A 27,710-nucleotide genomic window follows, 5' to 3' on the forward strand; every position below is an offset into this window, starting at 1 on the left:
GTATCACATTACGGCGACATAATAATATTAATCAGTTTATTTTACTTATTAATGTCCAATGCAGAAAATGTTGATTATAATTGTATTTGATAATATAGCAGGCTTTGAGAGAGCAATGTTAATACAAGAAATACATTCTCAGGTTTTATTTCCTTCAATCAAAATATATGAGTAGGAACGTCATACTTGACTTTGCATCATGCTGCTAAGGATCTGTAAATTGACAGTGAATAAAAAAGTACACTTCTGCTGCTTCATCAGGTTTATCCAAGGCTGGTGTAATCAAGGAGAAATACATTGTTATTACCTGACACACAGAAAAGAACAATGTTGGGTGCAATACCCCATGCTACAATCACTGCTGGCACTACCCAGTGAAGAGAGTCCACCCCAATAATAAAAGCCCCGGGAATGTCCGGTTTATCTTCGACATAACACTAGGACATCTTATGTACTTTTTACCTGGGAATGACCAAAATACCAGATTATGTGGTTCCCAACATTACATGGTTTTCCTAACATGCCATTGTTACTATCGCCATCTGAACTGTATGCACACACACACACACACACACACACACACACACACACACACACACACACCCCTCCAGTTGCTAAAGTTGTGCACAGGGTCACAAGACCAAAAAAGTAAAAAGTCCAACGTTTGCCTTTACCATTGAGACATCCCAATAGGGAGTAGGTTTTGTACAGCACAAATTGGCTTTACAAGTTGTAGCCCACGGTAATGTTGAGAGCTACGATGGGGGTAAAACGCAGACCAAAGGCAGCAGCAGAGAACTGATGCAAGGCTTTTACCTCCCAACCACCTTACCTCTATAGACCTTTTCAATACTGTCGCTACCCCACAATGGTTTACTTTCAACAGAAAGTAAGACAAAATATTCTGGTTCCTGATTCTGAATCTTTTCAAACAAAACTTTGGTCATGAAGGTCCCAGTGTGCATACTCTATGCACCACGTCATCTTAAAATAATAATTTGGGAAATTCTACAGTTCATATTGGTAGCCACTCAAAGTTACATGTTGCTATTTTCTAGTTGGCCATCTCTTCAAGGTGTATCTTAGGTCAGTTCAAAGCCTACTTTTTAAGTGTTTTCCACATTCAAGGTGAAATCAAATACAAAAAAGCAAAGCCAACACATTATCCTGAGGCACAGTGAAGCTAGTTACACCAGGTTATAGCTGTACAGATGTATGCTTCGAAAATGCAGTAGGTGAGGTACCATTGCCATTCAACAAAGTCAACTAAGTATGAACATATGTGTAGGCCAACATCAGTTGTATATTAAAAAAGGACCAAAAAGATAAACAAGTAAAAAGTTTGTAATTGCATCAAAGTTCTTTGCTTGATTTGGTTAAGGTCAATGTAAAACGCATAACTCATTCATGTTTGCCTTTAACCGAGTTTCTCAAGTTGACACTCAAAACGAGCCCTTTTGATCTGCGATATGAGGCACTTCTTGTGGTATATTGTTGCGGGCATGATATATTTTAGGAAATAAAATGTAAATATATCAATTCCAAAAAGTGATTTGGAATATGCTTGGATAATTGGCGAAAACATATTTGTAAATCAATTCCAGTTGCGAAGTGTATAATGCATGTTCAAGCCAGTGCCCAGATACCAGGAGATATTCCACATATAAAAAGTGTTCAAAACAAATGGCTTGAGGATATTTTCTCCAGAACACTGGTATGCATATATTTGCCGTATTCTATTACTACTGCATATTATAGGTTATTTACATATACAATGTATTTTTTAAGCAAACATTTACCGGTTGTACATAAATATCTCTTAACACTCAATTATAAAGTGCTTGGAATTAAAAGGGCCAATTAAGAAAAAGGAAACATTTAGTGCCCAGATCCAGAGAAGTACAAGGAAAAGATTGTATTAGAAACGCATGTCAATGGAAACAGGGCTCAAGACAGACCACCTGAAACCGGCACCTCATCGAGTCAAAGAATGGTGCTTTGAAAGAAACCGTTGAACAGAGAGTTCACGTCGTACCACTACATCTATTCCTAGCCAATCGAAGGAATGCGGCGGAAGATTAAACGGCATGTAGAAAATGTACCGTGGCTCCAAGTACAAGAAAACCGAAGAAAACCAAGTCCAGTGGTTTCTTTGGCAGGATGGCCCTGCTGTGCCAAACCAGGGACAGACATTAAAACACAAGTATGTGCTGGTTCCCCCGGAGCGGTGGATCACTCCTCGTCTTGAAGAGACTGCCGGTTCATCGTGTCCTTTCAGCCTCTCTTCTTATTGTTAAGGCCAGTGGTGGCAGATGCATTGCTTTCATATTCTCAGGGCGGTGACGCATGTTCAGAAGAGGGACGGATGGTTGGGTGGTGGGAACGGGGGGGGAGGGGGAGGGGGGGGGAGGTCAAGCGGGAGGCGGTGGCTTAATCGTCTCCAGTAAAGACTTAACGGAAGGTAGGGACAGCAAAGCCCTGCCTAAGCTCCCCCCTACTCGGTAGCAGGCGTAGCCCACCACCCCTATCACGGCGCCCTTCATGACCGTGACCATCACCCGGTTCAGGCGTGAGGGCGGTGCGACACTGATGGAGGAAATGACATGAGATGTAAAATGATGACTGGAGTCAGGCGACTTTTAGATAACATATTCACATTACATCTGATTATTTGTATTAGATATTTTTTTGTTTACGAAAACCGACCTCATGATCTCTTGAATGTTGAGCTCCTTCTCCCAGTTTTTCTCAATGCCAGGAACGTGCCCCATGCCTACCACTCCGACCACCACAGCAGGCACTTCTACAAAGAGAGACACGCATAATAAATACATTTTTGTCACCAAATATCCATATTTTAGGGTGCACACAATTATCTAGGCCACCCATCACGACACGCACAAATGAATTCCATTGATCTACTTGAATGGAGAAAGAACACTGCTATAGCGGAGAAAGGCTCGACTGGGAGCTGGGTGGATGAAGGGGATACACACTCTGGGCATTAGGGGGAGCCTCCACACAGCGAGCCGCCTGGCGGAGGGTGTGAGTGAGGTAGATGTCCCTCTCGGCGACGATGGTCTGGTGGAGGGCAGGGAACTCCCCGATCATCTCCAGCATGGTCTGCTCCAGCAGGTCCTTCTGCTTGCACTTCTCCACGTCTTCTTTACTGAAAACCCCAATTCAAACAGACACGGGGTAAGACCAAGCTACCTCCACGGTGCTTTGGGGAAATGATGGGGGTGGGGTTAATGTTTTAAATGTCTGACGAGACCCCAATGAGAATCCTTTGTTCATGTGGTGGTTGAATATTGTCGTGGTGCAATTCATTACAGTATTGTTATGTATTTAAATGCACTATTTGAGGAGAAAATAAGATTTGGCCATGGAACCGGTGAATGTTTCCCACTTAGCATTATCCATGATAATGGTTTTTTTGCATTTGGTTACCTGAAACATTTGTAGTCAATAGCTCTCAGTAGAATGCCTTTTGGATAATAAAAGCAACTAGCGAACCAATGAACAGAATATGTAGATAAACGCCTGGATTTGGTTTAACTTAAAAAGTCTCCCGTCAGTTGAATTAAGCATAACCAGGTGTATTCATTGGTGTATTGTGTTAAATATATTTATAGCAATTATTTCGTACAGTCATGGTGACCAGTCTGTAAAATCCATTAGATGACAGAAACATACAGTGCAAGTGCTGTACATAGTAGTTACCTAATGGGGTCTGACAGGAAGCAAAGTCCCCAGGCTAGGCGGGCCTTCTGCCACATGCTGAGAGCAGCAATGGCCCTTTTGAATGTCACAGGGATGGGCCTGTCCCCCAAGTGAAACTTACAGAAGGGCACTCGTCCAGCCTGCAAGAAAGGACATTCAGGTAATGGTTCATTCGAAGCAGTTGGCATGACAATTATTGATTAACATTAAACCTTAAAATACAATCAAAGCAAATCCGACAAGGCAATGATACATTATTTTTTCCCCATTAAATATCAAATGAATCTAACCGCTTGTTCCCCAGTGGAAATGGCCAAGTAGTCTAGTAGGAATGCATTGTTAATGCTTCACAGTTCTGATCCAGTATACTGGATCGCGTAGCTGTGTCCATTCTTGCTACAGCTTTTGTAAGTGAATGTTGACTACATATTAAAAGCATAAAATCTGTAATGTGAAACTCGTATGCAACAGTAATCAACACAAATATCAGGTGGGGCAATGTGTGTGACCATACTCCTTTTACACATTTTTTGCTTGTCATGTGTTACTGTGCGTATCATACTAAAACACTTGAGTGATGAGGAGGTGAGCGAGTGGGACCTCTTTGAAGGCCTCCCTGAACTCTCCGCCAGGAGCCATGCCGAGTTGCTCTGTGATGTGAGCGGAGACTTTCAGCAAGAGAATCTGCATCAGGCCAGACATCAGTCCATTCTAACACACACACACACACACACACACACACACACACACACACACACACACACACACACACACACACACACACACACACACACACACACACACACACACACACACACACACACACACACACACACACACACACACACACACACGTTAGTTAATACTGATATAATATTATATAAAAAATGTTTAATCATCCATTAGTTAGGCTTTCAGATGGCTATTTGTTTATTTAAATACAAACAATAACATTTTCATAATTTAATTTGCTACTAAAGAGGGCCAACCTGTTTGATGGCTTGCTGGACTTTTTCCAGGTTGATATCCTTGGCCTCTTTCAGCAGTGTGACTTCATCCATCTTCAGCATAGACACCCTATACTGGCACAGTTCCACCACCACCACGTCTGGCTGCACCGCCCGGATCGTCTGGGTCACAGGGAGTCAGAGGGATAGATGGGAGTTCAGATGGTTTAGACGTGAGAGGGTACAAAGGTAGAGGGAGAAGAGGATCACGAGGTTGGGGCTGACCCTGTGAGACAGAAGGCAAGCGAACTGTGTAAAATGAAGGTCAATGAGTTAGAACGAGAACCTTTTTAAATTTCCATTGTTTTAGCATTCTCTATTTTGCCAGACACAATTTTAAATCACAGACACTACCAATTTTTACAATCGTACAAATCCTCCGATCTTTGGTGTTTGGATGCATATAGAATCAGTACAGGTGTACAGGTGCAAACGTGTACTCAAAAACAGGTTTGTAGTCATTTGTTAATGTTTATATGTATTATGATGAAGTTTGGAAGGAGAATATATAAGGAAATAGTAAACAATAAATCCTTTGCTGTTGCATATTCTTGTTGAGATTCAAATAAATTTAGTATAGCAAATGGCATGCGTAGGTGGAGTTCCTCAGTGTTCGACGAGTTTTTACCACCTGCCAGGAATTTTTTAACCACCTGCCCGGAATGTCCCCACATCAAAAATTCCTAACAGCATAGCAATACTATGGTGGCGTGTTAAAATAATCACGCATATCAATGTTGGTGGAAACTATAGCAGACTTGTTCTTCCACAAAAAAACAAAAAAACAAGCAGCTACAAAACCAGTACAAGAATACCCGCTGAGATATGGGCCGTGTTTTTGATTCAAGGTTTTTGGCATCCCTACCATGGACACATCTTGCTTGCTGCTGTCACTGAAGTGGGCGGTGCCAACCAGATAAAGCAGACTGCCATCGGAGGCAATGAGGCGGGTGACCGTCTCAGGTAGGTCAGGTGATGCCTGGCGCCGCTGGGCCCGGACGTTCCAGAGCACCTCTGCGGCCTCCGCCTCGGCTACGGAAGGCATGACACACAGGGAAATTATGACAAACAAAATTACAGTAGGGGAGGGATTGCTGAGAAATAGCCAGCTGATGAGATAAGGCTGCTCTTATCGTAGGCCGTGTTTATTATATCAGCTGGCCAACAGTGTTTAATATGACCCATATAATACTGTTTACGTCTGTATGCATGCACTTTATACACGGACGCTGCTCATTGGCCAACAGGTATAATAGTGACATCATTGTGACATGCCTTATTACAGCAAGCACATCTGCACATGTTTAAACGAAGTCATTGCAACATTTGGTAGACTGTGTCAATATTCTAAGAGAAAATAGACATGAAAATCCAAAAGTTACTCACAGAGCCCCGGAGGCAGCCTAGGCATCTCGTCCTCGGACGGATCCTCTGATGGCCCAACAGTCTCGTCCTGCGACAAAGAAGACACTACGTTAGCAAACAAAAGCTTGAGGTGATATCGTTTTAGAATCATGACAACTTCCGAAATTGCCTAACTCATTGACAACCACTGTAACATCATCAGCTTGAACCACACACATACATAACATATACTTGAATATTTCATGGTGAACATCTTTCAAGAGTAGAGCTGCAAATTGTACACACTATCGTGGCATGACAATCCAAATCCTCAACATCGCACTTCATGTAATGCAACACATTTTAAAGCCAGAGGAGAAGCAATTAACGCCATGCATTATCCTATGAGAAAATACCGTGACAAAGCATCCCCCGTACACACCTCTGAAGTGTTGTCCTGGTCCATGATGCTAACGTCAGAATAACCTGCGAGGGACGAGTGGAAAGATTAACGCGGCATCTTCGTAGGACACCAAAAAGTAGCCGGCGTTACACTGTAGCCTTAGCTTGTCAATACAAATTGAATAAACAATTGACTCTAACCCTAGTCGCAAGAAATTCCAATGGGATAACCCACACGTTGGCGAGCTATCTCCATAACGGTAATACAGCCAAGATGCATGATATGAAGGCTGCTGAGCAAACTATCAAGAGGCTAGGTCGGTCTTTACTTTTACTCAATCTCACCTGTTCGGCTAGCTAGATGGCAAGCTATTACTAGCTTTGAAGTCAACAAGAACTGGGTAGCTCACTCCCACCCCTGGCAGTCATGTCACACACGGGGAAGGATACTAATTTGCTACAAATGGGATCTTTCAATCGTAATTCACAGTACATCTCGAATATGATCTTAAACAATGTGAAACTTACACAGAACTCCGTTCGTCTGCTGCTGCTCTTCACCTCTCGCGTAGGGACACGACAATAGCGAAGTGCATGCCGGTACTTGTGGTTTATTTGAGTGCACATCAGCATGTTGCAATAAAGTTTAATATTAAAACAAACGCCATTTGAAAATGTTTAACAAATATTTATTGTTAATGAAATTACATTTAGTGTAAATTGTAAGTGTAATTTTACTTCCCATAGGTTGTAAAAGTCCTGCATTCTGAAACCAACCTGCCTATGCCCTATGCACCTGCCAGCTCAACTGTGCAGGTCGTTATTATAAAGGCAACTCACTACTCCATACCCCTCCCGTCGTTACACAATCCATGTGTTACACACTCCATGTATTCAAGGGTCTTTCATGTGTGTATTTGATATGTTAATATAATAATAATAATAATAATAGTATACTATCTATTCATTCGTTGTTCTGGCTAGTGAGGGTCTTTCATTATTTTATTTTGTATCTATATATTTAAATGAATGAACCCATTGCCAATATAATGTGTGACAGAGTGAAATTACTGATGATGTCAGGATCTGCAGCAGCATGTGATTTTAAGAGATTATTATGCCCAATCAAATGCTGAATAACTCAATGCTCAATCGTGGTGACAACTGTGAGGTGAAAAACCATTGTTAATCTTCAATCACTTCATTTACTTCACATTACAGCACTCCCACGAGAAGACAGCAGACTACAATTACAACAACTCTCTACCAGTGAGTCCAGCTCCATTCATTATGTTGGAGTTGCAAGTCTTCTAGCGCAAACACAAGCCCCTTCGCCTGATTTCAAAATATACAATAGTCTACCCGTTGTGGTACATTTGAATAATGTGAAAATGTTGGTATTTTTGAAGAACAGGTGAAGCCAATTTCTCAAACGAAGTACAGATGAATTACAATTTACATGATTCTAACGTGTGGTGATGAAATTACATTAGAAGTCTATGTGCGATTTTATTTTTTGTAGCCTACACTACATACACTGAGCCATGTACAGTGTCTATGCATCTTACTATAGTGCACTGTGAAGCTTTTGCTGTAAGCGTATATATATATTATTGCCACATATCATTTGTGATCTTTTGCATATTTTGATCTGCAATCCCACTAAGTGTGTTGCATGAGCTACCTGTCTACTTGGCTACGGGGGTAAAGGGACTGAAGCGCGAGGCATCCAAAAATACATTTAGTCTGAACTCCTTCTACCGTTCTTCTTTGCACACATCACATTATTAAATTGTGTTTACCATGTGTCCCCCCCGCCATATGACTCACAATATTCTTCTAAGTTATAATGCCTCCATCATGCACTGCTGCACCCTGTAAAATGACTGCTGGTTTTGTTGGAGGGCGATTGGCTGCACACATCAGTCATCCTGAGACATGGTGAAATCATTTCCTACAGCAGAAATGCATTGCAGCCACAACACTAGTGTGCTAGACACTAAACCAAACTCCATTCTTTCAAGTTATGCAATTTTGGTGTGTGTGTGTGTGTGTTTGTGTGTGTCATTCAAGTCTTTCGTTCCTTAATGCCCACGTTTTGCTTCTCATACCGTGTCGTCCTACCACTAGACGAGTTGGGTGTATTGTGCATGTGCAGTCAGAGATCAGATGACAGAGGGGCTGGGGTTGGGGGTCGTGTACCGTTGGAATATTGTGCCTTCAACGGACACCAGACTCATCATGGCTCCTTTCTCTTCAACATTCTCCTGCGGTAATGAGCTCCCCGGACCTGGAGGCTAGCCTGTCGCTACCGCCCCCTTGCTCCTCGTCCGCCTCAAACAGAGTGTGGTGCATGCTCAGCAGCTGGTGGGTAGGTGCCCTGGTCAGGGAAGGCAACACCTGGCTCTCCGGATGCATGGGCCCTGTGAAGGGCTCGTTGAGGGGAGGGGAAGGCTTTGGGCTAAGGGCGTCCTCGCTGGAGGGCGGGTTGGGGCTGATGCCGTTCACGTAGGTGGTGATAGGAAGGGTCTCTGTGGAAAAGGCAGTGATGGTCGCCTCAGGAGAGTGTTCCTTTTTTTCTGTAAAGACAAAGTCATGGGCAAAAAAGAGTAAGCATGCTTTCAGATCCACATATTCAGCAGGATTAACAAGCAGCACTGTTCCATCTGCAAGATGAGGACAACAGGAATGAATCATGCATTCGGTCCCGAAACAAGTGGGTACCTGTAATTGCAGTGGACACATGGACGATGGTGTGTGTGCCTTCAATGAACACCGTATCCAAAGGGTGCTCTGAGGAGAGGGCCGATGTGGTGACCGTGACGGTCTCCACCTTGGGCTTACGGATGGTCAGCATGTAGGGATGCACGTCCAGAGAGAAATTGCGATTATGCTTCCCACCTAAATCTGAAGATGAACAGGTATTAGGCGTGTTCAATGAAAAATACCAAATTATTTATTTTGCAGAAGTATGTCATAATTTAAATTTTACCCAGTCTGAAGTGCTGCATACCTTTAGTGGCAGGGTATTGTGTGCTCTTGCTGTCCACACGTGTGGCAACAAAGTTGTCCGCCACTGTTTTCCGCCTGAGTGGCTTAGGTTTATCGGGCTTGCCGTTGTTCTCCATACGTGTCAGAGTCGTGGGTTCCTTCACAAGGAATACAGAGATCAGCTCAGTTTCAAGTGCGCAGCTCAAAGAGCTAACAGCAATGATCATAGCACAGCTCGCTAAATACCAGGCTCTCCATCTTCCCTTCAAACAGCCCTCGTACACAACTCGTTTCGAGAGGCTACATTTCCCGCAGGGCCTCTTTAACTGAACACCCCCTGCTGAGTCATCTGAATAAAAAGTGTTCAGATATTTTTTGCTTATATTGAACCCTGTGTTTGTTTATTCATGCTTCTCACCAATAAAAACTATTTTTTTGCTGTGCACCCACACAGTAAGTGTCTACCACTGATGTTCAAAGTTAACGGATTTCCGAATAGGACACACAGTTTGGGAGTACTTCAATGCAAAGGGACCATGTAAAATGTAGGTTATATTTATATTACCCCTAGCATCCCCATTAGACTGACAATACTTGAAAGAAACACATGTCTAATTAGTTCTCCGATAAGTGACCTAAATCATCTTAATCCTTTTGGTGAATGGCTTACTTTGAACGATTGAGGAAGAGGATTGGATGAGGGTATCCATTTGATCTTCTTGCGGGGGCGTTTGATCACCATTGGCTCTCCCAGCTCACCCATCCCTAGGATGGAAGGGTCCATGTTGGGGTCTATGGTCTGTATGCCAGAGTCCCTGACGGTGGGCGTGGCATCATGGTTGGACTGGGCCAAGGCCGCCAGCAGCTGCCTCACCACATTGTCATACATGAGGTCACTCTCGTTAGTGATAAAGTCCAGGCGGTTGAGGGACTTAATGTGGTCCCGGTTCTCGTTGCAGAACATCGCCAGGATGTTGATGTCACAGAATTGGGACTTTTGCCACCGGCGGCGTGTTTTGATGCCCACTTTGTGCAGCTTGTCAAACACAAAGTTGGATTTGCGCACCACGAATAGATGCAGCAAATTAATGAGGATGATGAGGTTCATGGTGCAGAGCAGGGAAATGTCCACGGCCGCCATGATGCGCTGCAGCTGCACCGAGGGCAGCTTGCAGTTGACGCTGAGCTTCAACTCCTGGTAACTGCTGGTGTCCGGGGGCCCGCCCAGAGCACAGGTGAACTCATTCTGCCGTTGGCGAGCATAGTAGATGCTCAGGTAGGAGATGGGTATGGAACTGAGGCAGATGATCGCCAGGTGGCGCGCCAGGTAGATCTTAGCCAGGAAGTTGCTCTGGCCTCGTCTCTCCAGGTACTTCTCAAACAGGTTCTGCTCCGGACTCTTCTCCTTCTCCGCGTTCTCTATGATCTCCCGCCGCTCCCGCTCGGTGATGCCGGGCCCCTTGGATTGGATCTGCTTCTCGATCTTCGGGGCCCGCCCCTCGGCCGCTCTGTGGTAACAGTTGTCTATCTCGTGGAGCAGGAAGTTGAGCTCAGACGTGAGCCGCGTGGAGGCTAGGAACTCCCACCCCAAGGCAGGAATGTACATGATGCCAGCAAAGGCCAGCAGAGCGTAGGGTAAAAATTTGTGTTGAAACAGCGATGGCCGGACGTTAGCCTCAAGGCCAGGTATAGCGTCCAGCAGCTCTGTCCAGCAGTAGCCTCTTGCGTACAGTGCCTGGTCTCTTGTGAAGTTGTGTGGTGTGTAACAGTATATGGACTCCTCTGAGGGTGGAAGAAAGATATGCAGGTTATTGTTTCATAAAAGCCAATTTGGATTTCATATGATGCAATCTTAAAAGAATCAGCCCAATGAACAGATCAGATCAGTTTACATGCTGCCAGTTTAAGAACAATTCCAAATTCTGATTTGTTTTAACGTAAGAAGAGATCATCAGAATTCATACATCTCCACAAACCAAGGGCTGTATTGTCTTTGAAATCACTGACGTTTCATGTTTATAATAGTGTTGCCATTATTTGGGGTATCAGCAAGCTTTCAGCATGTCAGTGCTGCTATGCAGAAAGCCTGACTCAGCAGCAACCTAGCAATCCTCCCATCCAGTCCAGATAGATAGCCACAATAGATAGTCACACTTTCCATGAGTCCCTCTAAGGGGAATAATATTTTGGAGTTGTTTGAGTTGAGGGATAAAGAAAAAAAATGGTTAGATGCAGGTATGGTTTGATAGGATTGAGTTTCAGATCCGATGCAAATGAGTGTGGATATGCTATGAATGAACAATGAATTTTGGCTTTGGTTAGGTGGCCTTGGCTTTAAAGAAGAAGAAAAAAAAGTTAGTGAGCATGGCACTGTGTATGAAGAGAAGAACATTTGTGCGGGACATATGTAGTGCCGGGCCACTCGAGAGAATATCGCCCTCTAGTGGCTACGAGACTTACCAGCAAAGTTGCGGGTAAATACAAGGGTGACGAGCAGGATGGGGATGATGACGGTCCCTATGGTGACGACCCGATCGAAAGGCAACTCCAGTTTGAGCTGGACCATCAAGCCCGCCAGAGCCCCGCCCTTCTCATCCTGAGAGGACCCGGGCATGATGAGCTCCTTCAGTTTCTCCCCAGCCAGGAGAGCGGTGGCCATGTCTAAGTTCTGTTCGAAGAGGTTCTGCATCCGGGAGCCAGGGGACACACACAACCACCCCCTCTGGGCCGGGGAGAACGCTGCCTCTCCCTCCTCTGGCTAGAGACTCGCAGTCGGAACACACACACACGTGGGCAGGTGCCCGCGAGCATATGCACACCTGTAAAATTGCAGGGGGCCACTTCAGTCTCTGTAGCAACGCACAAGGAGGGCCAGGTGTGAATGGGGGCTTGTCCTCTCCGGGGTTGCGTTGTTCTCTCTCCTTGACTCCCGTCCTGCCCCGCTCTGCAGGTGAAAAGACTTGATGTTAGGCTGAACAGTTGCTGGCTTTCATTTTATTGAGTACATTATTGGTTCACTGTACCGTCTGCTGGCCTCAGCAGCCCACACACTCTGGCAGGAAGATGAATGAGATATGTTTAAGAAGTCTCCTTGTGATCCCAAGGGAGCTTGGTTTACTGAATCGATGAGCATGTATTTCCTGAAATGCATAATGCATGATATGGTGAGACTAACAATACCCAGACCTTGTACAATTCTGTTAAAAGAGGGAAAATAAAGTAATCGAGGGGATTATCTATATGACCCTCGGTGTAGCTTATCCTTCTTCAGAAGCACTATACCCTCTCCTGTCTTTCTTTTAGACAGGCTGACTCTGACTGATTCGTTGGCCAGTGGAGTGTGCGAATCGGTTCACAACTGAGTGTTTTTGCCTTTGATCGATCAACGACAAGAAAGGAGACATTTACATTTTTCTTGAGGGTGCTAACTCATTAGAGAGTTAACAAGAATACAGGGTTGCTTTGGCAGGGTAGAAAACAGGGTTGCTTTTGCAAATACAAACAGCTGCTACAGCACATCCTTCAACCTTCAGAAGTCTACAATTTGCACTATTGCACTGTTGCACTATTGCTACATAAACACGTGCCATCAAGGTCTAGATATCTTAAAGCTTGTGTAGGATAACATGGAATCTAGCAGGGAGGTTGCAAATGGCAAACAACTGAATAAATATTTTTTTCTCCAGATTTACATGATTTGGTCAATCATTGAATTTGTATATATAACTGCCATGTGGACATGGCAGGGTATAACTGATGTGACGGTTAGGATATCTTTCATGTGTGTGACCTGTCAAATATTGTCCAAAAAAGCGATATAATTTCAATAAAACTACTAAACTATCACACATGTAAGTTTGTAGGCCTTATTCTGGTCTCAATGTGATGTTCAAAACCACTTCTGCATTGTGTGTTTATTTAAGTAAATCACATTTTACATTTTTGGATTGTGACATCAATGACAAATTATGCAAAATAGCTCATTATGCAAATTAATTGTATGAATACATTATGCTTATGGGTGATAAAAAAAGATTTCAACCTGATAATGCACCATAATATTTCAGTGTGACACGATTGGGATATCATTGAATGTGTAAGCAGAATGTTGTATGAGGAAATGGTATAATATATACATGATGTGACAGATATCTTTCATGTCAGTTATCTGTCAAATATTGAATAAAAGGTATCCAAATGGTAAATAATTTCAATATAACATCACATCATCAGTGGACCAATACAACTGTAATTTTCGGGATTTGATATGGGCCTACATGCACATGGACAATTATCTGACAGCTGCAGCTAAAATTAATTCAGACAGCCAAAAGGAAATCTCAACCGCCAGAATAACATGATTAAAATGCTAATAAATGACCTCAGCGTGACCTGCCTTCCAGGCAGTAGATGAAGGGACGTCTGCTCGATTTTGTCTCTACATATCATGTACTGTCTATACGTGGAATCTGGACATGCCTAATGAGTGATGTCATACTGTTGGGATATTGTCTGCAATCTGTCCAATATTAAGCATCATAAGGGTGCATCTAACCCTAACCCAAGTGGGCTACGGGTGCTACATATTGGTGGTGGTTAGTGAGGTCCCCCCTTCACTTTAGGCGTCTTTGAGTGTTATTAATTATTATTATTCTTCATTTTTAACCTCTGTTTTCCTTTTATTCCTAGTCTGTTTTACATAGTTTTGAATGATGACTATATGCTCTGTAAGGTGACCTTGGGTGTCTTGAAAGGCGCCTCTAAATGAAATGTATTATTATTATTATTATTATCATTTCGTTAAAACAACAAAAATTTACTTTTCTGGAAGTGAATTACATGAATTTGGGGTTAGATTATTTGGAGGCTGCCAAAATGATTTCACAGACCGCCAAAGGAAAATCTTGACCACCAAAGGAAAATCTGGACTGCTGAAAGTTGAATACTTTACCTAACCCAAATAAAAAATGAATGAATATCTTGCACGTTGTCTAAATAATAAATTGTCATTTTACTTCCTACTTTTTATAGTCTCTTTTGTCTCAAACCTTGCCCTGACCCTAACCACAAAAAAAGTAAAGTATAAGAGAATTAGCGCCATCTTGTGAAAAACATGCATGGTTACTGTCGTGTCCACATTTGGCTATAAACATAAATGAAAGAAGGACTAGGCCTGAAATAACTTGATAAGTTAGCCCACCTGGCCTACCAAGTTACTTCAGAACTTAAGTTAAATCTAACCTAAATAAATAAGGAAATAGTACAACTTTCAAATCTAACACAAAACAATGTTTTACCAAACTGTTTTATTTTTGGCCTTACACACATACATCTTAGGAGCAAGCATGTACCATTATGGCCCTCAAAAAGGTACTAATAGTTACTTTAAAGGTCTAATAGTAGGTCCAAGTGTAGCGGCCTGTACCTTGGGGGACAGAAATGGACTACTATTTCTGACAGTGTTCCTAATAATATCCTAGCATATTTTAGGCTTTGCCAATCCAAAAATGTAGACAACACAAAACTCTTCACGACCATATGAACTCACTCATTCCTTATTTTACTTTTTATGTTTATAAGAAAGTTTGACTACATTAGATTTTCACCAATATCCTCCCCGTAGAAAACTACATAGGATCAGTAATATGCTAAACTTATAGTTTATATGAATGGAATTGCACGCTTATCATAAACTGTAAGCCACTCTTTTCCAGATGTAGCATACTAGCCTATATGGGTAGAATAAAGTTTTTACCGCGCCATTCTACTGACTCCCAATGACATAACGTCTAACCGATCTTTTAAAAAAACAAAAATAACACCAAAGGAATTCCACCTATCCGAGTGAACTTATGGCATCTGTGTGACCAATGACGGGAAATATCCAGGCATATTGCATGTTTTATAATGTAGGCTATTATTATAAAAACCAAATCCTGAGTCAATTGATTATGTTAAACAGAATATCCCAAGCCCTGCAGGAATAAATGAACCCCAATTGGAGGCATCTCATTGCATTGCGCGGTTGTATCCTCCACGGACCCGCGCCATGCAGCAGCAGCAGCGGCTGTGCGTTCGACACCCAAACAGCCCAAACACGAGATGCTCAACATTTGGGTCGACCGGAGCAGAGTGCGGTCCGATATGTCGGACTTTTTGGGCTCAGTGACACTCAGCAAGCATGCACCTGCATCAACAATCTACCTGTGCGCATTCGCTAACGTGCTTTAGAAGAAACACGCCAACCCCATCATGCAGTGCAGAAGCCGTTTCTTTCCAAACGATGAACACACACTTGAGTACAACATGTCCATACAGGGATATCACGAATGTCTGTGTACTCACCGGCCTCTGTGTACGTCCCTGGTGCAGTAAAGAGTTAATCTGCAGTGCGGGCTAGCCGCTATACAGCGTGTATCCGGGCTCACCGGTTTGTTCCGCTTTCACCCCCCCAGTCTGCCTCTTACCCTCCCCACTCCTACTGGTGCCTCCTCTTGCGATCAGAGGATGAGATAAGAGTAGTGCATATGTCTTAGCTGTCGGCATCGAGTGCAAACACCAGCAGATCACGCTGGCGCTTCAAAGTGACGATGCTCTACGGGTGATGCTGAAGCTGAGGAGGCTACCTCATCCTCTCGGACATCATTAAGTCGCCTCACTTGATGTATACGTTAACACGTCTTCAGGTGTCAATAGCGGCTCGTATACATCCTCAAAGGTTCATTATGTTGAAATCATGATAATTTTCGGATGGATAATGCATTATCCATCACGAATGATATACATGGGATTCGTCAGACGTCGGTGCTTTTGGGATGTCTGTGGAAACACTAGTGACGTGCCTGTGTTGTTATCGGCTGTCATTCTTGACATGTTTGAATCAAGGTGTCGGTCTGGTATGATCTACATTCTACCATGCATCCACACTTTTTGCCCAGATGAGGGCATTCCTTAGGCTACAAGTGGTCGATAATGTTTGCTCCATCTGCAGATAGGCTACATGAGCGCAAGCGACGCGGCGAGGAGACCGCCTCTTCCAACCGGATTTAACCGGTTGGGGTTGCCGCTCCTCAAGACTGCTGTTTCCAAACTGGGATATATACAGCGATCACTAAAGCAGCGCAGTCAGATTAGGTTTCCATCAGATGAAGCGCGCCGCTGTTTGTCTCCTCTATATCTTGAGAAATGATCTATCGCCGACACGGTCCTTATTGGCAGTTGCTGCTGTCCTTGGTGCTGATTCCACAGAAGCGATGCGGGAACGTTCTTGCAAAGTGCAAGACGTTAGTGAATGTTGAACCTGACATGGTGACACAACTCACCTTGCGGAACACAGGGAGGCTCAAGCTTGGGAACAGTAGAACAATCTTAATGGTTTACTGACCAAATAGAGGGGTGCACAATGCATGGTATATAATAGATACGCTTGCTATAAAATGAAAAGAAAAAACGTATAAAACAATACAGGTTTAAAGTTAGAAATATATTTATTGTCTATATGCAAGGGAAACAGCGCCCAAGGCTTGTTGGTCAACAGTAGACTTGGCATGAACAGAGAGCCTGCGGCCTTTAAAATAAAAACAACTCTACCCTGACAGCAAAATAAATAATTACTCAACGTTTTTGATGACATTGCTTATCGATGACATATCATCCAAAATGCTTGATATATCTTTTTCTTACATTTTTAAAAATACCTTATGTAAAACGATTCTGTCATCGATATTTGTACATATCTTTCTTATGATAACCCCTTCGAGCAGTTTCCCATTGTGTGGAACAATATGTTCTTTTCTATTCTAGACCTTTATAAACTTGTTTTAAGGAGCCACAGTGCATTAAATTCAATTTGTATGCAAATTAGGGTCTTTAATTAATCTGTTTACATTAACCCTTTGACTTTGCACCTTGCTTAATGTCAACTGTTTCTGCACGCATCGACATTCTAAAAGCACAGGAATAAAGAATTACTTCTAGTCATCACATTGGACGCAAATGAAATGAACACATCCATCTCTCTCTCTCTCTCTCTCTCTCTCTCTCTCTCTCTCTCTCTCTCTCTCTCTCTCTCTCTCTCTCTCTCTCTCTCTCTCTCTTTCTCTCATGCAGTTCGTGCAATTGTCGTCACACACACATGAATATTCTCCATCTCTGCATTCATTCCATTTTAAAAGGGTTCACTGAGCCATTTGGACCACCACTGACTTCCATGCCCTGTCTTTGTCAAAGTCACGGATCGTTCCATTGGACGCTTGCTGCAGTGGAAGCAGAATGGAGATGACAAGAAAGAGGACAAAACGGAAAACAGGGGGGAGGGGGGGATTGAGATGCAGCAGAATTATCTTAGTTCCTTGTTTTATTCAAAGATTGTGTGATACATAGCAATTGTTCTACCCTATAGTATCCTGTGTATTCTAGTCAAGTCAAGTCTACATTATAGTCCAGTCTGTATTGTAGTCAAGTCAAGCCTATAGCTTAGTCTAGTCTACATTCTAGTCAAGACAAGTCTATAGCTTAATCAAGCCTATATTCTAGTCAAGTCGAGTCAATCGCTTAGTCCAGTCTATATTCTAGTCAAGTCCAAGTCTATAGCTTGGTCCAGTCTATATTCCAGTCAAGACATGTCAGTGGCTTTCTCCAGTCTAAAATATCGTCAAGTCCAAGTACAGTCTATATTTTAATCCTGTTGAGTCTATTGCTTACTCCAGTCTATATGCTAGTCCAGTCTTGCTAAGTCAGATGGGGTCTGGTCCATCTTGTTCCCTGTGCTGGGTTGTTCACACACACTGGGTTGTCTGGTCTAAATATTTCATGGCTGGTACCTTGGAGAGCCTGGATGGAGAGCGGAGACGCTCCTCCCACACGGGAGCCCCTCTGCGCAGCTGGCTCTTGTAGGCGGCACAGTGCACCACGGTGGCCAGCGTGAGGACCGCCTGCACCAGCAGCAGCAGCATCAGGATCAGCAGCAGGATGTCATAGGATTGCTGGAGCAGAGACACACACACACACACACACACACACACACACACACACACACACACACACACACACACACACACACACACACACACACACACACACACACACACACACACACACACACACACACAAACACACATACAGAACACAAACAACCAATTATAATCACTACAGTCAAGGGTCAACTAAAGCTGATTGAATTCTCACATCAAGTAATCTATGAGTTCTGTCAATGTGTGCGTCTGTCTGTATCTGTATCCGCTTCTGAACAACATCCATCTATTCTAAGTATCACACATACAAAGACACAACCACCTTAGACGTGGGCACTTCCTGCAGGAAGATCTCAACGAAGCTGAGAGCACTGCAGGACAGGAAACCAGAGGCGGAGAAGAGCAGGGGGGACGTCACACTGCTGATAGCGATCAGCGCCTCCACCTGGAGGAGGAAGGCGGTACTGATAGGTTAAAGACCAGGGAGGAACCGGGGATCAGAGGCAGGCTGTGGAACGAACAGAGACTCATTTAGCGGCGGTGAACGTCGGAGATTAGAGAATTACTAAGAGAGAACCAGATCTGGTAACCTGAGGTAATCTTAATGAAATGAGCCATACACAAAGGGTGTTCACCATGGTTGTTTGGGGCCTTTCGGCCGAGGACTAAGCTTGATATTGATTTACTTACAGGTTGATAAAGGTGGACACAGGATTTTTTTCATTATTTTGGATTTTATTGGAAGTTGCAGTGGGTTGCCTTTGAAATAAAAGCCAGTGACATTATCAGAGGAATGCTTACCTTCTCAGAGGGAAATTCTTTAAATAAGAAGAAGGCAGGGTTCTTACCAGACATTTGTTTGGGTATTCAGACACAACATGACTGGCGATGGCACTGGGAAAACACTGTGAGAGAGGCAGAATAAAAGCAAAGGTCTGCAGTAAGGCTTTCGCGAGACTAAGCAATTAAATTTCAATTATTCATTTAAAGCCCGTTATAGACCCAACATTTAACATGACCATCATTGAATTAAGTTTACAACATCATAGAGTCATAAAGAGTCATAAAGCTGTAACCTGTAACCTGTAACCTATAGTAGTATATTTGCATTGCAATACTTTACATCTCTGGCTATTTATTACATTAAAGTGCTGTTAATGATGTAAAGTAAACCAGTAGTGTAATAATAATCTGTGATCTGTGAATGCATTTAATTTCTTACGCAATTAGTTTTGATTGTTAAACTGTTGTGGGTTTAATTAGCCATTATTGAAAATTGAGGTATAAAGCATCACAGACTTTGCTTTGTGCAAAATCGATATCTTCTCGACCATTATACATTGCAGGATAATTTCATTATCGTAGCAAGGTACAATTAATGAATAATGAAAGGACACCAGGCAGGAAGTGCAGTCTGTTACATTTCAGTGTTTTGCCATGATATGCTTTAACACAGTTGATGTCCTTACACTAAGGTCACGTATGGCATTTTTGTGTACTCCCTCAAGTGAGACACGATTGTCATTGAAAGACCCGGAGAGAAACCTACAGCGACCAGGATCCAGAAGAAGGTGACAGACAGGTAGGGGCCGGGTTGCAGCGCGTCCATGTTGAGAGCGATGATGCCTCCGAATACAGCCGAGATTCCCACAATCACCTCAATGACCTGTTACAGTGGAACAACAACACCTCATGGAGTGAAACGCATCAGAGAAAAGCCGCATCTTCCGGAAATTGACTTGACTCACCGAGTATGCCTTAAGCACTCGCGTGGGGAAGACTGCGGGGGTGAACACCAGGGCCGAGTCGAATGTGGCTGGCTGACATCATGTGGGAAAGGAACAAACACACAGAGGCGCATGGGTTTGAGGACACAAGTCATGGTGGCATGAGAGGGACATCGGGAGCAAGCGAGGAAGGGGAGGAAGAACCTTTTTGTGGCAGCAGCAGTCCTCTGCCGAGCGAGCGGACAGGATGACAGTACAGGCCATCAACACCTCCAGCAAGCTCATCAGGACCAGGTTGAAGTTGATCTGAAGGGTGTTTCGGGAGGACACGTGGAACAAGCTTTTAAGTAGAAACTAAATCTGGGTTTCTAGTGCCTTGGGTCATGACGAAAGGCGCTATGAAAAAATCGAATATATATTCTAATTGATTTTAGCTCAACTGTTGCTGGGATTTAGGACGACGGAAGGGTGAATTATTTGAGCACACAAGGAGATGTAAAAGGAACTAGGTAAGCAAACACATTTATGCAAGGGATTTACATTAACAGCAGATGGACTCAAGACCAGTTTGCAGCCAAACCAAACCAGACAGGTGGTTGTCACAGCAAAGGTGGATACATAGATCACCTGGAAATCAGCCACCTGAGGAAGGAACAAATATGTAAACAAACACTTGGTGTATAATGTTTAATGCATAATTACTTTAACCAAAATATATGTATAATGAAACCTTTACGAGAAGTTATATGCATAATTAAAACCAACTTACTGCAACATGTCTGTTTTTGGCAATGGCAAAACTAGCAAAGGCTGCAGGGATGCCCTATAAAAATAACACATCACATTTGGAATTGGCAACGGTACAAGTGTAACACCATTTCATTGTGTGTGTGTGTGTGTGTGTGTGTGTGTGTGTGTGTGTGTGTGTGTGTGTGTGTGTGTGTGTGTGTGTGTGTGTGTGTGTGTGTGTGTGTGTGTGTGTGTGTGTGTGTGTGTGTGCGTGTGTGCGTGCGTGTGTGCGTGTGTGTGTGTGTGTGTGTGTGTGTGCGTGTGTGTGTGTGTGTGTGTGCAACCAATCAGAGTCATAGCTGCTTCTTCTTCTGCCTGCTTCTATTTCAGATATGGGCAATTTACACTTGTGTGAGATGGTCACTTACAGAGCCTGCAGCGCAACGCAGGTAATCCATAGCAACAGGAAAGACATTGCCCAGGTACAGAGAGAAACCAGACACTATCAGCAGACTTCCCTAGGGTGGATGCACATATACCCATACACATACACATGTGAAAACACGCGCACACACACACACACACACACACACACACACACACACACACACACACACACACACACACACACACACACACACACACACACACACACAATGATAAGTCAAAATGCCACAGGCAATGTGACACACAAAAGAAACATAGAAACATACATAGACAAACTAGGGACACACTTTGTACATTTTGATTAAACAAACAAAAAAATCACAACATATTGAGGAATTGGATCCATTCTTGACAACTGTAAGCAATGCTCATTGCATCTTCCTCAACTGTGCCCACTCTTCTTTTCCCTTGTTATTTAGCCGACTCCTTTTTCCTACAAAAATGTTTCATAAACAAGTTTACTGGTTTATTCTGCTATGGATTTTGTAAAAGCAGGCACACTAAAATAACACCACAACAGAGCTTAATGATGTTATGGTTCAATCAAATTTCATCTTGCTTTTTCTCCTCGTTATACAACACGAAGCACAACACACAATTTACCCTTTTCACTGAGACGTCATCTTGGGAAAACCAAAGGTGTTTCTCATCACATAGTTACAGGTCTGCTCCTTTTACGTGTCAGGGCACAGGTAGATAGATTCAAACAGCAGGGCTATGACATCCGGGTGACACCTGTGATTATCTGACGATGACGCCTCTGTGCAAATAGCCTATTAATCACTGCTGGATCCTACTCAAATTTCAAAAGAAAGCTCTCAGAAATACCAAATCCATCCAATTTGTGGGGCACCCAACCGAGCAGTGCGTCTCCCGTGTCCCCTCTAACATTCCCCCCCCCCCCCCCCCCCTCTCTCTCTCTCTCTCTCTCTCTCTCTCTCTCTCTCTCTCTCTCTCTCTCTCACCCCAATGAGCACGCTGTACAGCCAGGCCCTGCAGCTGAAGCAGGCGTGCCTCATGGTCCTGGGCTCGTCCAGCTGTAGGTCACTGGCCCTCACGTCCACCGTGTAGCTGTCGCGCTCCGGCCGCTCCTGTTCCACGACCACGCCCCTCTCGTGGGACCTCTCGCGCCCCCGGTCGGCACTCCGCCTCTCCAGGGTCCCGCTACAGCTTCCTCCACCACCACCGCCCCCACCACCACCACCACCCATGCCCATCACCACAATCCCCCGCTCCAGGCTGCCCCGCTCCAGGCTCCCCCGCTCCAGGCTCCCCCGCTCCAGGCTGCCCCGCTCCAGGCTGCCCCGCTCCAGGCTGCCCCGCTCCAGAGTACCCCGCTCCATGACAGCCATGTGGGTGTAGGTGAACTCCGGGTCGCGGCGGGCCGACAGCTCGTCTCGCTGCATGGTGCGGACGGCAGGCGGGGTGGCGGGGTGGCGGTGCGGGGGGATCCAAACTGGACCGCACGCTATCGTAGCGGCTTCTGAGGAGGGAGTGGGAGTGCTGGTGAGATGATGGCGAGGACGACAGCTTATTGAGTGACATTTGAGTTTGTAGTGTGTTTTGACGCTTAACTGGGATCGAAAACCAAGCAGGGGGTTCCCCTCCCAACAATCATGTTGTTGTTTTCTTCTTTAATCTCTCCGAGTAGTGAAGGGGTACATTGAACATTTGACCCAGGGCTTAATACACAGGGACCATCTGATGTCAGCCTCTACTTGTGAGGCAGCAGTTTTTATACTGTGGCAACAACGACAACTCAATAGCAATACATTATCCCTAATACAATCATGAAGCTCTCAGAAAGTTATGAGCTACTTTGGGGAAGTTGACAGTAAAAGTATGAGGTAATTTGAGCACGGCATCCAAAACAAAATCAATGAATGTTGCATTAAAGGGAATGAGAAGCAGCATTAGGGGCTACTGAACCGTGCATTTGAAAAACAACCCTCTTCCCAGCCTCCTCTCCCCTCAGAGCCAACAAACTAAAACACACAACGCTTGCTTCAGCTTCAGGCTTCAACTATTTAATGACTATCGGTTGCCAAGGACGTGCAGGACTCTCTAAAACCACTTTCTTTTTTTTAGTAGGCTATAGCAGAGATACACGTTGTCCACTTACCTGTTGTGTTGCACGCCTGTTCCTGTCCGAGTATTTTCATTGAAGTAGGTCTAATCCCTCACCCGCTCAGAGGACACTTAGTGTGTTGTCTCCGGTTGCCTCCACCACCCATCTCTCCCCTTGCCTCTCCTCATTTTTTCACCCTGCTTTCTCCTTAATCTTGGATTCTCTACTTATTTTTTCTATCTCTCCCTCTCGCCCACTCTCTCTTTACTCCTCGCTCGCTCGCTCTCTCTCTCTCCTGCTCTGTCCTGTCCGATGTTCATGAAAAAGAAGTGAAGCGTTTTTTTCCCTGTTCAAAGCATGGAACAAACACAAAGTGCTCTTGTGTGAGCCGTGCACTCTCTGCCAGAGGACGACGGGCGGTGAATGACAAAGAGGGGGGCATGAAGGGGCTCACTCAGGGGGGAGTTCTCACTGGGGCATAACACCCCTGCTACTCTCTCTCTCCCCCATGTACCCTCTCTGATCTCCCCCATGTACCCTCTCTATTTATTTTATTTTATTGGTTTAGTTCAGGGACATTGCACACTAATCAACATTCAAAATGTAAGTGAGCCAGAGTTAGCCTAGGAGGCTAGTTTTCATCAGTTTTCATCTCTGATCTCTCTCTCTCTCTCTCTCTCTCGCCTCTCTCTCTCTCTCTCTCTCTCTCTCTCTCTCTCTCTCGCCCTCTCTCTCTCGCCCCCTCTCTCTCTCTCTCTCTCTCTCTCTCTCTCTCTCTCTCGCTCCGTGTTTCAACCCACTCGCGGAGCACATACAGACTAAGGGACCCAATTTTCAGACATTCCAGTTTGAGTTCCCAGGAACGCACGGTGTGAGGGGTATTTATACAGTACACGCACTGGGGCAACACGCTGAGCCCGTGGGACTGTTGCAGAATACTAAACAAAGACACACCTAACGGACTCTGGGAAATAATCAACAGGAACATTGCCCCAAACGTCCGTCCCCCCCCCCCCCCCCTCGGTGTCCCCCTCTCTGGGTCTCCTCTTGTTATTACACTGCCTGTAGTTACGTCAGCCAACCAACCAGGCCCATTAAGTCTAAATGGCCAAACTGGGCTTTAACAAAAGGCGTTTGGCTCGATTCCGTCGTTTCCAAGTTCTGCACGGATAAGTAGTTGTTAGTGTTGAACTCAGGAAATGTGTCGCGTTACAGTATGTGTGTGTGTGTATGAGTGAGAGAGTGAGACAGAGAGTGTGTGTGCCTGTGTGTGTGTGCTTGTGTGTTTGCGTGCAAGAGTGTGTGTGTGTTCGTGTGTGTGCGTGTGTGTGTTTTTGCGTGTGTGTTTGCGTGCAAGAGTGTGTGTGTGTTTGTGTCTATGCGTGTGTGCGTGCGAGCATGCGTGCGTGTGTGTGTGCGGTTGAATATGTGTGTCACAGTGGGTCAGCGTACGTCTGTGCCTCACCTCAGTTACTTTGTACTAATGTATTCACAGAGGCAAGTGTGTCTGCCCTGGATTGCATTCAGTCTTTCACATGGCAGCACATTCCGTGAGACATTGTTGTTGGGCAGTGGTGGTAACTATGGTAACTAGCCTACTTGACAACGGCTGTCACCCATACTTCACCTTTATTCTGCCCCTGCTGCCTAGTTTAACATGCACGCACACGCACACACACTCAAACTCACGCACGCAATCCCCAACACATACACACAGACAGGCACACACATACACACAGACGCACACACAAAATCAAAGTCACATACACACACACACAGAACTACATATTATTGTAGATTGGCCTTTGTTGACTATCATTTGAAACTTGCATTTGGCCGCTCTATTTTGATTGATTAGACTTGGGCGTCTTGGACGTCAATAATAATACAAAGGTCGCCCTATGGTCTCTAACAGTCATTCTCTCCTCTTTATCTAGGGAGGGCAGAACAAGACATTGGGTTTGCGTTGTCCTTATGTTTTTTGACACTCATGAAGCAGAGAATGAATGAGCGTATAGCGCTGCTGAAGTAGTGCTCGCACGTGGCTCCATCTGGAACAGGTTGGCCCCCAGCCCAGGGCAAGCAGGACTGTCAATGAAAATCAATGCTATCAATCATCAGGGCTAATTTAGCTTTTGTCAGTCTAGATAGACTCCCAAACGCTACACACTGTAATAGAAGGAAGCAAAGGATCTATTGTAGCCCTATGCAGCAATTTATTGATAGCAGTGCTGGGGTAGGGGGGATTGAATGATTGATTTTTGTTATGATGAACAATGATGAAAACATTTTTGTCCCCCTAAACACTTAAATTAGTTCTCTATAACTTAGGAGCAACAAGTACCTCTCAATGGCTATCTACTTGAGTGTGTTCCCTCACCCACAGACAGGTATAATTCCCTTTTTGTATGCCCATTCCAGAAGATGATTAGAATCAAAAAGTGTGTGTGTGTTGTCTTGTCTGAGCGTTTAGTAGTCGGATTTCCATAACATGATTTAATTCGTGTGAACAATTGAGAGCAACAATGCCTTTGATTAAAAAAAATAAACATGAGCAAAGGACCACAGATGCTACAACTGCTACCAAACAAAACAAATTCTACCTTGTGTTGTTCTGTTGCAGTATCATAGCCAAAGGAATCTCACCTCATACAGCCTTCTTTATATTAATCTTTAGAGACAAAACACATTAAAGGTCACACATTGTATACATTTGATGTGATTTAACAATCCCTGAAAAACACAGCTAAGCAGCGTATGCTTTCACCACGGAAATGCCCAAGGTATTTCCTCAAATGGTTTCGACTTTCAATCCCTTTCAAACAACCGAAACACAACGTTTGGTTGAAACACATCGAGACACACATCATGCAGACAACAAAAATATGTTCACAATTTTCCCGTCCTTTCCTTTTCATCGTGTCCATGCATCTCTTTAAGCATCGTCTAAAACTAAAACAGAAATACAAAAACAGTCATACCTCTGACATGCAACGCTTTAACAGAGAGTTACTTTAAAAGTAGCCTTTGTACAGCTTACTGTTTACAAGTTTATAATGGTAAGACATGAGAAAACATCTGTGGCTATATATATGTACATTAACTTACATATGAACAATATTTACACCATAAAAGGAGCAAGGAAAGTGTCTTGATTACCACAATTAATTTGCTTGATTTTCCTTAGTTTGCTTTAGTCACATGATTGGTATATATCCGTTTGTCCTGGTTTGTAAAGAAGCATTAGTTTAGATAATGTAACTGCAAGTGAAGTTCAAATACTTGATTGTTCAACGATACTAATGACAGTTTTTCTTTGTGTACCATTGTATTAAACAAAGAGAAATAATACAATTGCTACTTATTTTTGGATAGGTGTTGTGGACAAGAAGAGAGGAAAGCATTATATATTTTCTTACATAACTATACGACCTGCAGTAGAATCGGCCTACTACTAAGAAACAACAACGACTGCTTGACTTAAAAAAATATTGGAATGTTTCACTGTCATACCTTTAAACTACAGCGGACAATGCTAATGGGTTGTGTCGACGGCTCTTGCTTTTCTACCAGAAAACACTAGCGACACAATGCTGTAGACTAGCTTGCTAATCCAACAGAGCTGTACTGAAGCTTTTTTGTCCTTCTGCTCTTCCCTTACAATTCTCTTTAAAGTTCCTACATTACAGTTCTGCTTGGTTCCGATGCATTACCAACAACTGCTACCATCAAACAGTAGGTTATAAAGTAGCAATGTTGTAACGACGGCGACCTTTATGTAGTAGTGCATAGCAAAAGTCTTATAGCAACAGAGCCGGCGGACAGATGGTTCACTAAATCTATGCTGAAAGGTAAAAACTAATTAGCATTTCAATGACATTCACAGCGACACACATTGCAGCTGCGGCAGTCTGTAACTCCCATTATTCTTTTTGTGTTTGTCATTTTCACCCTCTTGACAGTGTATCCATCGCTGGAGGATAGGCAGTCCTGCAGAATATGAATCATTTCCATGATCTGTCCTGTGGTCTATAAGAGGAAAGAGGAGGCGTGGTGGTGGTGGTGGATTTGGGGGGGAGGCTCAAACGATGGATCCCTTGGAGGAGGAGAGGTGGATGGACTGGATGCGGACCGCTAGCGTTTTCTCCAGCTCCTGCAGGATGTCACCGCCGGGGCTTTCTGGGGGTGTGTCGTACAGCAGCTGTTTGAAGGGCTCCAGCTCGATGAGGATCACCATGTTCTTCAGGAAGTAGCCCTCGATGTAGGACGCCAGCTCTGGGGCGTCCAGGAACTGCGGAGC

At 44.0% G+C, this 27,710-nt stretch overlaps 4 protein-coding genes across 6 annotated transcripts in view; all 4 read right to left on the reverse strand.

The window, feature by feature from the left end:
* Positions 1 to 19: 19 nt before the first annotated feature.
* trabd (TraB domain containing) lies at positions 20 to 7,116 on the reverse strand. 2 transcript variants are annotated; one of them, XM_060060831.1, is made up of 11 exons: positions 7,005 to 7,058; positions 6,822 to 6,894; positions 6,517 to 6,560; positions 6,117 to 6,183; positions 5,596 to 5,762; positions 4,713 to 4,853; positions 4,324 to 4,434; positions 3,724 to 3,863; positions 2,997 to 3,169; positions 2,707 to 2,803; positions 20 to 2,586 (listed from the first exon to the last, which is right to left on the reverse strand). In XM_060060831.1, the coding sequence occupies exons 3-11, from the start codon at positions 6,538 to 6,540 to the stop codon at positions 2,412 to 2,414; spliced, it is 1,095 nt and encodes a 364-aa protein (XP_059916814.1). In that variant the 5' UTR covers positions 6,541 to 6,560; positions 6,822 to 6,894; positions 7,005 to 7,058; the 3' UTR covers positions 20 to 2,411. The 2 variants fall into 2 exon arrangements, with proteins under 2 accessions (XP_059916814.1, XP_059916813.1); XM_060060830.1 differs by lacking the exon at positions 6,822 to 6,894 and having other exon boundaries at positions 7,005 to 7,116.
* Positions 7,117 to 7,143: 27 nt separating this feature from the next.
* On the reverse strand, positions 7,144 to 16,650 carry panx2 (pannexin 2). Of its 2 annotated transcripts, none has more exons than XM_060060827.1 (6): positions 15,813 to 16,650; positions 11,928 to 12,411; positions 10,138 to 11,249; positions 9,469 to 9,625; positions 9,201 to 9,383; positions 7,144 to 9,055 (listed from the first exon to the last, which is right to left on the reverse strand). In XM_060060827.1, exons 2-6 carry the CDS (start codon positions 12,154 to 12,156, stop codon positions 8,733 to 8,735), a joined length of 2,004 nt encoding a protein of 667 aa, XP_059916810.1. In that variant the 5' UTR covers positions 12,157 to 12,411; positions 15,813 to 16,650; the 3' UTR covers positions 7,144 to 8,732. The 2 variants fall into 2 exon arrangements, with proteins under 2 accessions (XP_059916810.1, XP_059916811.1); XM_060060828.1 differs by having other exon boundaries at positions 9,490 to 9,625; positions 15,813 to 16,646.
* A 285-nt stretch (positions 16,651 to 16,935) lies between these two features.
* Positions 16,936 to 23,844, reverse strand: mlc1 (modulator of VRAC current 1). Its single transcript, XM_060060833.1, has 12 exons — positions 23,465 to 23,844; positions 22,308 to 22,825; positions 21,324 to 21,413; positions 20,936 to 20,989; positions 20,707 to 20,808; positions 20,371 to 20,472; positions 20,188 to 20,259; positions 19,989 to 20,105; positions 19,288 to 19,344; positions 18,762 to 18,884; positions 18,290 to 18,451; positions 16,936 to 17,722 (listed from the first exon to the last, which is right to left on the reverse strand). The coding sequence occupies exons 1-12, from the start codon at positions 23,502 to 23,504 to the stop codon at positions 17,645 to 17,647; spliced, it is 1,515 nt and encodes a 504-aa protein (XP_059916816.1). The 5' UTR covers positions 23,505 to 23,844; the 3' UTR covers positions 16,936 to 17,644.
* Positions 23,845 to 25,606: 1,762 nt separating this feature from the next.
* btbd11b (BTB (POZ) domain containing 11b) overlaps positions 25,607 to 27,710 on the reverse strand; it is a 53,246-nt gene continuing 51,142 nt past the window's right edge. The window contains exon 17 of the mRNA XM_060060839.1: positions 25,607 to 27,701. Within this exon, the coding sequence (XP_059916822.1) occupies positions 27,492 to 27,701 (210 nt within the window). The 3' untranslated portion in view covers positions 25,607 to 27,491. The remainder of the gene's footprint in view (positions 27,702 to 27,710) is intronic.

The sequence above is a fragment of the Gadus macrocephalus genome, chromosome 9, assembly GCF_031168955.1.
Source record: "Gadus macrocephalus chromosome 9, ASM3116895v1".
Classification (NCBI taxonomy): domain Eukaryota; kingdom Metazoa; phylum Chordata; class Actinopteri; order Gadiformes; family Gadidae; genus Gadus; species Gadus macrocephalus.